Source organism: Pseudochaenichthys georgianus, chromosome 6 (assembly GCF_902827115.2).
Source record: "Pseudochaenichthys georgianus chromosome 6, fPseGeo1.2, whole genome shotgun sequence".
Classification (NCBI taxonomy): domain Eukaryota; kingdom Metazoa; phylum Chordata; class Actinopteri; order Perciformes; family Channichthyidae; genus Pseudochaenichthys; species Pseudochaenichthys georgianus.
In genome coordinates, this window is record NC_047508.1 from 40,013,791 (window position 1) to 40,026,516 (window position 12,726).

The 12,726-nt window shown below is 42.7% G+C and overlaps 1 protein-coding gene across 1 annotated transcript in view; it reads left to right on the plus strand.

Moving 5' to 3' along the window:
• LOC117448685 (transcription factor SOX-6-like) overlaps positions 1 to 12,726 on the plus strand; it is a 149,787-nt gene that overhangs the window by 38,077 nt on the left and 98,984 nt on the right. The window contains exons 3-4 of the mRNA XM_034086031.2: positions 6,964 to 7,183; positions 10,763 to 10,952. Of these exons, the coding sequence (XP_033941922.1) occupies positions 6,965 to 7,183; positions 10,763 to 10,952 (409 nt within the window). The 5' untranslated portion in view covers position 6,964. The remainder of the gene's footprint in view (positions 1 to 6,963; positions 7,184 to 10,762; positions 10,953 to 12,726) is intronic.

Consider the following 12,726-nt stretch of genomic DNA (forward strand, 5'->3'; position numbering starts at 1 on the left):
TGTTGCCCTGATTTCTTTATATTGATCGGCATGTTTATGCAGCTGTTGCTCACATGTTTTTTTGTCGTTAGTATACTTTTCAAAGGTTTTCAACTTGGAAAGATCTAAGACATGACCTGTCCACATACATCAACTGCTTCAAAGACTTAGAATAAAGACACGAGTTGTCCCAGTAGTTCTCTGGTGTCCTCCAGCCTTTTCAAGGTCAGGCAGACATTGAAAAAAGCCCCGAAACCCTTTCCATTTCTATTATGCTTTCAAACTAGAAGAGATTTAGGAACAACAACTTTGATGAGAAATGGTTTAGCTTGTGTTGCTACAGTTTCTCTTAGATAGGATCTCTATTTTTCTATTCAAGTCTTCTGTTTCCTTTTGCTTGTCTTCCACCGTATTGTGCGTGTTTGGACCGTCCAACAGATAAACAATTTGAAGGAAAGTCCTCAGTTTTCTTTCTTCTTGTGTGTTTTTTCTCCTCCTCTTCTTTCTCTTTGGTATTTCCCACTTCCTCAGTTCTTATCCAGCTGGGACGGCTGGAGATTTTACACCCAATTGGTCGAGTCGCAGGCCTTTGTTGGAGCCCTTCTCTCGCTCTACAAGTGGCAGAAGGGACCTGGGCTGTGAATGGCGCTTTGTGTACTGTTTTTCTAAGAGGGGGCCCTCGCTCTCCCGCTCTCATCTGTCACAGGTCCCTCTCCGTCCACGCTCCACAATGCCCGATTGTTTCTGCCAAGTCGCCAGGTTCCAGGCCAGATCTGAACAAACGCTTTCCTGCCAAATTCCGACCCCGGCTTTCGTTTTTCTTCCCCTCACAAAGGGATTCTAAGTTACTGTCCACATTTCAGAGGGGGACTTAGCTAGCTGTCCACCAGCAACAGTTTGTTTGGCAAATGTGTCTCTGAGTTGAAGGCCGTTAAAAGAACGACCGTAAGGAGGGAAGTGAACTCAAACCAATGTGCTCAAAGAGCGCGTTAAGTAACATTGTTGATCGTACCACCATTGTGATTACTCTACAACATGGACTACTTTATTCAAATGAGATAAAAACAGTACTTGTTTGATGCTCTTCAATACCTGACTTCACACGTTAAAAAAAAAGACGAAATGCGTAAAAGGTTTCCCCTTCACTCAACAGGAACGGGCTTTGTTTCGTTTTCAAGTAGGCAATCTCACCGGATCACTTTCCAAGAAATATCTCAGAAAGGAAGACTGCTCTCTCGGGAAGGAGTCGATGTTTTTCTAGATGTCTGACGATATGAAAAGGCTTTCCGAGACCTCAAGGTGATTTGTTGGGGAAATGGATTTGTTTTGCAGCTATCAGGGTAACGTTGTCTTCGTAGTACTGTTTCCTGAGAGCGATTCCTCTTAGCCAAAACTCCTTCTTCTTGGTCTTGTTGGGTGAAGGATGTTACTTCAGCTATAATCACTACATTTCTTCCTGCAGCTCAGTAGGGAATGACCTGATATGTTGCCAAGCATAAGAGCTGTGGTCAGAGGGAAAAAGCCTCTCCAATATACTTTTCACTTTTCAGAAATTAAAGCAAATAAATGCTTATTTTCTCATGATGCATTTGTTTTTAAAAGTGCTTTCTTGTCCTTTAAAAGTGTGCATGCAGATTGTTACAGACAGATTGTTGCATGGGCTGGAGGGCACTTCCTTCTCTGTGTTGATTTTGTAATGATATTGCACAGGAGTGGACGCTGCTAAATATTTTAATTAAACCTGACTTTTGGAACTTTCTTCTGGCACTATTGAAGTAGTAAAAGTTGTTTTAATTTACCCTCTGGCATCAGTTCTGTTTCCCCATATAATATTGACAAAGTGTAATCAACACGAACAAAGGAGCCTTTATTATAATAATATATTATATTACCTATGTTCCCAAATCGTGAGCACAAAAGACACATTTCTGCGTTTATTGGCATTACCTCCTAAATGTATTGCAACTTTTGAAAGTAGTGGCAAATATGGGAAGAAAATGCAGTTGTTTCTTAAACTGGGCAAGGAAACATCGACAGCAGAAAACACCAAAACAATTACTCACTGTTGAACTCATTCCAAATGTTCTTGTGTAAGTTAGATACGTTTAAACTTATAGTTATGATTGTTTGCCTCTTGTGTGAAGGCCACTGTTTTCCCACCCTGACCAATCACAAAAGGCCTTGTAGCATGCTCACCCTGTGTTGCGTGATGATACCGTATCAGTGGCAGCGAGTTATGGGGCTGGGCATTCCTAGCCATATGAGACTCCAGTTCCAAGAAACCAAGTCTTAAGCTCCGCCATAAACACAGCACCAGCGATATTGTCAGCTAAATATAGTCTCCCCCTTCTGCCTTCTCCATCTCCCCCAACTCCCCTATTGCTCTCTCGTCGCTGCCGTGTGGATTTCAGGGGTTTATCGTGGATTAGTGATGTGCTGTTTGCTGGTTGTCTTGGGTCTTATGATCTCATGTACTCTGTGTGAAACAACAGGTATGGAGACATTGCAACCGCAGGCTGTTAATATTCCAATTAGGCAAATCAGGCTATGGGTGGAGCGTTTTATTAGTTTATTAGCATGGCATTGGTAGCAAGTATTACAACTAAATACAAGTGTTACTGGAAGATCTGGAATTTCTACTCCTTTGTCTGACTATAGCGTTTGGTGCTGTGAGTTTTTGAAAGCTAAAACAACGCTTTCATGAAAATGAAAAAGTGAAGTTGCTTAAAGACCCTTAAATGTTCCACAGAGCCAAGAGACGCTGCAGAGCCAGGTGGTAATTATCTGAGGGCTTACCCTTTCACATACAAGTAGTCATTTGACCCGTTGTTAATATTAAAATATTCATTATGGCAGCTTGAAGTATTTAGCTTATCTGGACTGACTCACAGTGAGGAAATGGTAGTGCAATATTGCATTTCTTTATTATTGTCTCTGGGAATAGTGTAGCATGCACAGGTCTGAACCACAGTAACCCAGAGACCCTCGAAAGAAGACGTTTTTAAAAGTTGACTGGGATTTGCTTCAAGTACAATTACAGTGAAGTATTGCAGCTCATTCCCAAAGTGATGTAAGTTACGACGGTGTCCTATTATTGGTTCCCCAACGTCTTCAGGTCAGAGTTGAGTCCGTCTCAGTTTTCATGCCACACAATATCCAGCCCTCCTCTGGTCCTCTGCGAAACAGAGAGGAAGCTGCATTCTGACATGACATGCACGTAACGCCATGAACCTCAGCATCGCTTTAAAGAGGCCATGTTATCCTTTTTGGGAGGGGTTCTCCTTTCCTGTAGTGTGTTCTATAGGTGTGTGTGCATGTCAATGGTCTGCAAGGGCTAACATCACAAAGTTCCTGTTGTTTACTTCCTGAACGACATCACTATGTAACACTCACGCTTCCATTTGCTAGCGCTCCGACATATTGTACGTTATAGGCTAAGGCAGGGGTATCAAACTCAATTTCACCACGGGCCACATCAGCATTATGGTTGCACTCAAAGGGCCGGTTGTAACTTTAAGACTATATAAAAATGCATATATAAATATATCATATATATAAAATAATGTATTATATTACATCATTGCCTCTGCATTGGATTATTATCGGATAGGGTAATAACTTCATAATTAACTACGTCTGAAAGCAGAAGTCTAGGGCAAATAATTGCAAGTCTTTTCAGTGAGCATGTCCCAAAATGATTTAAAAAGAAAAGCCAAATTCTGGAGAAAAAAGAAATAGAAGTGACATTTTGAAATAAAAATCTAATTCTGAGAAAAAGGAATTCTATGAAAAAAATGCATATTTTGAAGAAAAAAAGGCAAATTCTGAGAAAAAAAGTCATATTTGAGATGCATTGTGGGACGTGTAGTTTATGGGCAACGTGCTTCTGTAAATCGGCATGTAACCGTATAATAAACATATTATATTCTTTGCAAGCTCTTGTGGGGCCACATAAAATGAAGTCGCGGGCCGAATGTGGCCCCCGGGCCTTGAGTTTGACACCCCTGGGCTAAGGGGTGGGACATCTCTAAGCGGTTGACCGGCCAGCTAACCAATCAGAGCAGACGGGGCTCTGGTTTCAGACAGAGGGTGAAAATATGTGCTGCATCACAGGCAGTATGAGAAAAATAAAGAGCTTTGTGAACATTAAAGCATGGAGACAGGTCCCATAGAGACACTACATACAAATATGGACCTGACATGCTTTAACCCGTTGAAACACACTCAGACATATGTAAATCTAGATCTATATGTTTCCACAAACTCTTCCTGCTTTATCTTCTTCTCATTCTCCCATTTGCTTTTGGTATCAGTTTGTTCTCTTGCTCTTATCTACTGCCTTTGTAAATGATGTCTTGTTTTCGCTGCCTCTCCACACGCACTCTGCAGCCGTGCTCTCTCCTTTCAGACACATGACAGAGGGTCAGATTTACGTTTAAGGGCACCCAGGAGGCTGCATATTTCAGAGATGGACAGCCCGCCGTGATTTACCGAGCTCTAACACTAAAGTGGCAATCTGTTTTACTTCACACACGTTGTGTGTGTGTGTGTGTGTGTGTGTGTGTGCGTGCGTGTGTGTGCGGAGCGAGGGGGAACTGTTTTCATGAATCAGAGCAAAAACAGTTTTGACACTCATTCTGCGGGAATTTACATTGTCAGTTATCACCTAGTAATTTTCTGCGGGTGTGTGTGCCGCTGTGGAATTGTCCGAGTGTGTGTGTTTTTACTTTAAGCGCCAATTAGCCACGTAAGGACAAAAAGATGTGGAAAGTCCTTTAAAGTGTGTTTAAAATCCGAGTTTAGGGCTGAGATTAAGCTACGGGACGGGAGGGCTGAAGGAATACATGCGGTCAATGAAACAGTGCAACAAAGGGAAGTCATTACTGTAATGATGTATTAGCCTAATGACTCCCGCAGCCCGAGGCCTACGTTGGAGGAAATAGAGAGATTTTTCCGCTGAAACTCAGGAGCACAGCGTCTGCTTTTTTTAACAGCTCTGAGGTGATGAGTGGCCCTGATGCTGTTTAATAGATTAATAGATTATCCCCATGGCTGTGTGTGTGTGTGTGTGTGTGTGTGTGTGTGTGTGTGTGTGTGTGTGTGTGTGTGTGTGTGTGTGTGTGTGTGTGTGTGTGTGTGTGTGTGTGTGTGTGTGTGTGTGTGTGTGTGTGTGTGTGTGTGTGTGTGTGTGTGTGTGTGTGTGTGTGTGTGTGTGTGTGTGTGTGTGTGTGTGTGTGTGTGTGTGTGTGTGTGTGTGTTTAAGGTTCAGCAGAAATGTGTTGCGGTCTTTATAGGTGGCTGAGAGAAAGCGTCTGTTTAAAGCCAAAAATATGAATTTGACTTTCAATTGCTCGTTTGTGAGGGAGCTGTAATGACCTGTGTGTCTGCGTTTCACATACAGTTGTGGTTCTGGATTAAATAGTTCATGGTTCTGAAATCAACATTTTCTTTTATAGCTTCAATACGCAGACGGGCGGTTTTAGGTATTCAAATGATTTACTGTACATGAACCAAGCTTGGGCAAAACGTTGTTTAGATTCATATGAATATCATGTTATATATATTGTATAAGCATATATGTTATACATGCTTTGTATATAAAGTATCTAAGATAATCGTAAAGTCCATTTGTCTATTCAGTTGCACTTGTTTAACCCTCCTGTCTATTTTCATCAATCGTAACTTTTTTGTTTTACATTCGATTGCATTCAGGCTTTATGACATCCTTCACAGCAGACTTTTGAACATACATGTATGAAATGGCTGATCAACACTTTCATTGCATTTTGGATGATTTAGTCAACTTTGTAACAACCATGGTGTTCCCGCTCAAAAATGACCGCCATAAAGAAAAGGAATTAGTAACCATCGGGATCAGATAAAACACACACACACACACACACACACACACACACACACACACACACACACACACACACACACACACACACACACACACACACACACACACACACACACACACACACACACACACACACACACACACACACACACACACACACACACACACACACACACACACACACGCACACAGATACATTTCCCGCTCTTTTGTGCCCCTCCCCCCACATGGATCACACCTGGCACACCAATACATGTTCAGTGTCTGTTCTTTGTATATTCACTGCAGTGTTTCATGCGTACCAGTACTCCGATACAATATGTACAGTTTGAAAGGGTGTTAAATGAAATGTGGTGGTGATTAATGGTTTTTGTGTTGATGTAATAGCAGTTAAAACAGGTAAGGGGGGGAACATGAAGTATATGCAACAATGTTTTGCGAATTATCAGAAAAGTATAATTATAAATAATAATAGTAATAATGATAATCAAGCATAGGCTCTAACACACATTTTATAAAAATACAAATTAATACCTACAATAAATATAAGCAATAATAAGTACATACCTTTGATTTAGTCAAGTGTATTTTCCTTTAATGATTGTCCACATTACAGCGGTGTGTCAGTAGCATTAGAGAGTGCATGTCTCTGCCAGGTGTGTGTGGGGCAGAGCTGTTTTACTGCCTGAAAAAACATTTAATCCCACAGGAATTTATTGTGATAAAAATGAATTGAATTACCGCAAACCAAGAGAGGTCAGTGAGCACAAAGCCATACATGAGCATACTGGACACACTTAGAGATGCTCACACACTCAGTCACACACAACAATGGCAGGATCCTTGGCTGGGAAAATGGACTCAGTTATACAGTACGTTCACTGCGAAGTGGAGTTGGTCACTGTCTCACTGGTGATCAATATGTTCCCTTCTCCATCCTTCTGAGGTCAGCAGCACAGGTTTAGACCCGGGTTATTTCGACAGTATGTTATGTTGTATCAAGTCTTCTCCTCCTCCCTCTTCTTCTACACCCAACGCTTCCCTATAATGACATGTGTTAATGTACCGGTACACACTGTGGCCACACAACTGAAACCATCTCCTTTCCCTTTCCTTCACAGAATGATGTCTTCCATGCGAGCAACGCCTCCCTTCCACCCAGCGTCTGAGGAAGAGGAAGCGATGGGTCAGGACAACCCGGCCTGGGCGAGCGAGGAGAGAGAGGGCCCGAAGGATCCGCCGACCCCCCCCTCGCACGACAGACCCCACCCGGACGAGCTGCAGCCAATCAGGGAGAAGCTGACGGACGCCGAGTGGGAGAACGTGGTGCCCGCTGCGATGGTGAGACGTGAATGACGCGCGGCGCTGAGAAATGGACCATATCTTATCTTGAGATGTGTTGCTATAACTCAAATATATAAAACAAATGTGGTTAGAGTGTGTACACAGTGTACACCGTGTACACAGTGTACACACTCCGGGCACATGACTCATAAAACACTCATGAAATACATGCAGGGGTACACAGGCTGCACAGATTCTCATGCATAATGATGATTGTGCACAATTGAATACACACACGCACGCACGCACGCACGCACGCACACACACACACACACACACACACACACACACACACACACACACACACACACACACACACACACACACACCAGTGGTCCTCTCTGGTGTGTGTGTCTGCAGTGAGGCTTCTCCTCCAGAGAGTTATAGCCCTCGGTTCTAATATATCTCGACTGCCTGTTTTCGTGTGTGTGTGTGTGTGTGTGTGTGTGTGTGTGTGTGTGTGTGTGTGTGTGTGTGTGTGTGTGTGTGTGTGTGTGTGTGTGTGTGTGTGTGTGTGTGTGTGTGTGTGTGTGTGTGTGTGTGTGTGTGTGTGTGTGTGTGTGTGTGTGTGTGTGTGTGTGTGTGTGTGGAGGTGTTAGTTACTTGGCTGCAGGTGCTGTTGGTCCCTAATGGAGGAGGTGTGTTTGACTTCAGCCTCTGAGGGAAGGGGAATGTTCTGAGAGTAAAGTTTCCTTGGGTATCAAAGTGGTGGCAGAACACACTTCCCAAACAAAAGCCCTATTCATGTTTTAAAAAAAATACAGATTCGTTTTTTTAATCTTCACTGATTCAGATTTGCCTTTGTAGTTGTCTGATATTAACAATATGTCTCCATTGTAATCATGTCCCTTATTGCCTTTGTGAAGGGTCTGTTCTACCTTTTATTACTTACATGAGCATGTATACTTTAAACATGTCCAGTAACACAAGAAATGGTATAGACACACGTTTGAAATACAGTATGCAACACTTTGTCGCGTATTATCAGAACATGTTCATGAATAATAATAATAATGATTCGAAATACATAATAATTATAACAAAATTTAAACACAAGAACTTTAAACACAATTTTTGGTGTGGCCTTGATGCAAAATGTTGCTTTGAAGTTGTCTCTGAATGTGACTGTTCTCCACATGCTGGCAGCAGGAGTCTGATAGGAAGCTGTTTTTAGACAATGAAAAAGTTAGCGGTGACGAGGTAACACGACCACACAAAAGCAATAGAAGTAATAAAACACTTTTTTGGAGGATATTGAAGTTTAGGACTGACAACTAAATATTTTCCTTTTCCACCATCACCAAAAAAAGTCCATTTGCTGATATTCGAAGGCCAGTTTTTTAAAAAGTATCTTTGAAAAACTTCACTTTCACAAAATTGAATGCATCATTAAAGGTGGGGTAGGTAAGTTTGAGAAACCGGCTCGAGATACACTTGTTATATTCCATGGAATGCTCTTAACATCCCGATAGCAATGAATATCTGAAGTGCTTTGACAAAAAATCCATTAAAAAATGTCATCTGTAGAAGCCGTAATACTGTAAAAAGTACAACCAATTGGATGGCCTACCTGCCTGTCAGTCTTCCATCGGGGCACAAACTTATCTCGTGTCCTCATTGGTCATGTGCGCGTTCGTGTGTGTTGGGGGAGGGGCTCTGTGAGGAAGTGGCAGATTTTCTCCGGTTGTGTATTTTCAAATTCTATCGATCTCGAGCCGGTTTCTCAAACTTCCCTACCCCACCTTTAATTTCACTTTTAAAAATAGATTTAGAAACAGATTCATGAATTGTGCAAAGCCTACAAAGCTTTCCTCAAATATCGTATTCTAACTTTTAATAATAATGCATCACAGAGGGGTTCGTGGTTGCTTATCGTGTGCTGCAGTGACTGAATGTGTGACCTTTGGGTTTTAAATGCGATCTGCCTCCCCCACTCTGTTTGTAACAGTCCTTGGCAGCATTGCGCACGAGCAGAAAAGAATACACCTGAACTTCCCACAAGTGACACACTATCTCCTAATCCTCATTACAGAGGCATCTTCCGCTTAAAGACAAAGTGCACAACAGGGCCTCCAGGAGCCATTTCAAGGGCGTCTTAAGATCCTGCTGTTAGTTAAAGCCCCTTGTCTTTGAAACCTAAGCCTCCTAAAGTTCTTGGAGATCCCCCCACTCTGTAAGAGGAGGAGAAAGCGTCCAGAAATAGACCCGGTGTTAGAACACCTGTGCTGGAGTGTCTGTTGTGTGGGACAATGTGGTCGTCTTGCAGGGCTTATCTTCTCGGTAAATATAGACTCCGTATGCCTCTCACTTAACTCAAAACACGGCAGGGTAAACAGCAGTGGGCGAAACACTCTGTCCCGGCGACATAAGGGTCCATCAGTGGAGTCACTCGTACATGTACATTGGCACTGCCTTATAGAACAGGCTATAGAGCAGCGGCCAAGCTGGTAACACCGTGCCAACATGTCGGTTTTTGGGACTTCAACTTTGGAAAAGCTTAGTTTCATAATTCTTCCAGGGTCATTACTCAACTGGAAGAGACTCAGAGACGGCAGACCGCCGGCAAGGCCGTTTCAGGGAGGAATGATGAATGCATCTGCACTGTGACGAGGGTTTGCTCCTAAACGCGTTCTGGCCAAATACTGAGTTTCATGGCAATCGGGCCGGACTTCCTTTCCCGTGAACCTTCCAAAAAACAAACCGAAAGCAAAATGTCATTGGCGGAGCTGTTGGATGAAATGTACGTTTTATTGAGAAGCATAATCCGAATAAGAAATGTTTTATTCTTCTGACATCGAGGGAATACACAGCGTCACAACAGCAAAGCTTCAGTGCAGAAAAGACTAAAACTATGCAGTAAACTAACGTACTAAATAAAATGCTAACACACTTTAGTGAAATGAAATGAACATAAAAACACTGCCATGGTAAAAAAGCAGCCCAGGCTTTCAGGAATAAAGAAAAACAATTATTTCATTACTTTACATTACATTACATTACATTACATTTAGCTGACGCTTTTATCCAAAGCGACTTACAATAAGTGCATTCGACCAGGAAGACACAACCTTGAGGAAAACAGAATCATAAAGAACATCAGGTTTCAAAGAGCCAATCATTCAAGTGCTACTCAACTGGCTTTAGGTAAGCCAGTCCTTTATTAGTATATAAGTGCTCTGTTAGCAGTTCTTTGTTAGTCATTCTATCGCTCGAAGTGGAGTCGAAAGAGATGAGTTTTCAGTCTGCCCAGTTCATTTAAGTTAATCTACAAATAAGTTATTTCATTTTGCACTGATCCACAATTGCCTGTAGTTAGCTGAGATGTACAGTATGTCTGTGTCGTATTCGTGTCCTTCTCTCCTTTATAATATACCCTATTAGTTGACGTAACGTGGCTCTATTCTGTAATAGACCTAGTACTCTGACCCAGACCTCACCAATGTTAAACAAATCAATTGTGTGATAGTCCCAACATAACACCGTTGGCATGAAGTGTGTATAAGCGATGCATTTGTCTGGTCTAAATCGAAGTCAGCGTTGACCTGACCTTGCGTTTCTTTTCCCGTCTCCTTCCAGGACACTGAAAGCAGTAAAGGCTGCTCCGTCTACTCGTACCGGACTAACTCTACCTCTCCACCGAAGCCAGAGGATCCGATGATCTGCCTCGCCTTCGGGACGCCGGAGCGCCGCAAGGGAAGCCTGGCCGACGTGGTGGACACTCTGAAGCAGAAGAAACTGGTGGAGCTGACCAAGACCGAGCAAGACGGTAGGCCAACGTCTTCAGCTCAGTGTGTGTGTGTGTGTGTGTGTGCGTGTGTGTGTGTGTGTGTGTGTGTGTGTGTGTGTTTTTGAACTGTGATGCCTCCAAGGAAAATTGGGGGCCCAACACAGAATTTCAACACCGCCCGACTTAACATCCACACAGCTCAGACCTGGAGGCTGTGACGTCTCGCCACTCTTCCACTTAGAAGCATCACTGAAGTGTTTTGGCTGCTGTCATTTCAAATGCCTTCTGACTCCAACGTATGTACTTCAGACGGTTGAAGGAAAAATAGTTTTGGATTCATGTTGAAGGAAAAATGTTTGCGCGAACATATTTTATTATCCCATATAGCTTTGGGGAAATATTGTATCAACACATATCATATTAAAGGGGCCCTCTTATGCTTCCCCTGTGAGGTGTCTGTGCTAACATACCCGAATTCATGGCTAGACAATAAGATGGGGCCTTTTGAAAAGCAGCACATAAACATAATCACAAAGAGAACGAGGCACATGATAGACAGGATGCCGTTGTCGCTCTTCTAATCTTCACGTACACACCAGAAAAGCCTGTGTTTTGTTTTCCCTTTCTGAAACAGCCTCTCCCGAGGATCTTTGATCGCTTCAGTTTACACCTGACGGATCCTCTGCTCGTCAGATCACAATATCAATCAGTGAAAGCACAGGTTTCCCTTTCTCCTGCGCTCCTCTGATCTGCGCCTCTAACTCGGGGAAGTCTCCCAGCATGCCTCAGCACGCCGCTACTCCCAGATCTAACGCCACCTAACAGCCCTCTTTACTGTGATGTGCACATAGCAATCACGATGATATCAGAGGAGTGCTTGATCCCTCTTATTTAAAGGGTTTACTTTGTTATTGATACAGTGAAGTGGGCCAGCACGGGACAGCCAGAGGCGGAATACACCGCCGTCTTTAGTTGAAAGACAGGTGGCTCTGCCTCTTATATGTACGGAAACTGGATTGAAGGAAACAACGTGTGTGTGTGTGTGTGTGTGTGTGTGTGTGTGTGTGTGTGTGTTCAGAAGTGTTGTGACATTTTCCTGTCAAATCAAAGGGGGGGTGTGGGAGGAAATGCTGGGGGACAACTTCAAGTGTGTGTCTTCTTTTTATCCAAGTGTTTCCAATTATTTCCCATCCAACTACTAGTTGGCTAAAACCCTTTAAATCCACATCCTTTTAACCTCATGACCTTTAGTTTGTTTTAAGATAATCCACCAGAAACATGACATTTGTTATCTTCTCATTATTTGACTGCAAAATGTAAGGAATCCTAATGATATGTTACATATTAGACGCTTTTATCCAAAGCGACTTACATCAACACTGTGGACAACAGTGGGGACACAACGACATGCTGACTGCAGCGGGGTTTGAACCTGTGCCCCCCTGATCCCAACACATACGCCACTGCGCCACAGCCTCCCTCATATGTCATAACAACAACACACTTTCTTCTTGTGTAATCCTTAATACTTTTGTCTTCTTTTTGAGCTTTTGTGTAACTCTGGTAAACAAAGTGCTGATTTAAAAACACTGTTCACAATTGGAAGTGATTCTGATTATAAATACGACACAAAAAGACAATTTACTGAATGTTAAAAACATTACAAAATATCCGCGGTGTGTGACACAAACAGATGGTGGAGACTCCCTAGTGTTTGACAAAGCTTTATTTGTGCATTCAGACAAACAGGTCAGCTGTGATGTTCATCAGCAGAACCGCAGTTCCTCTGTAAATACAGCCTCACATATTTCAC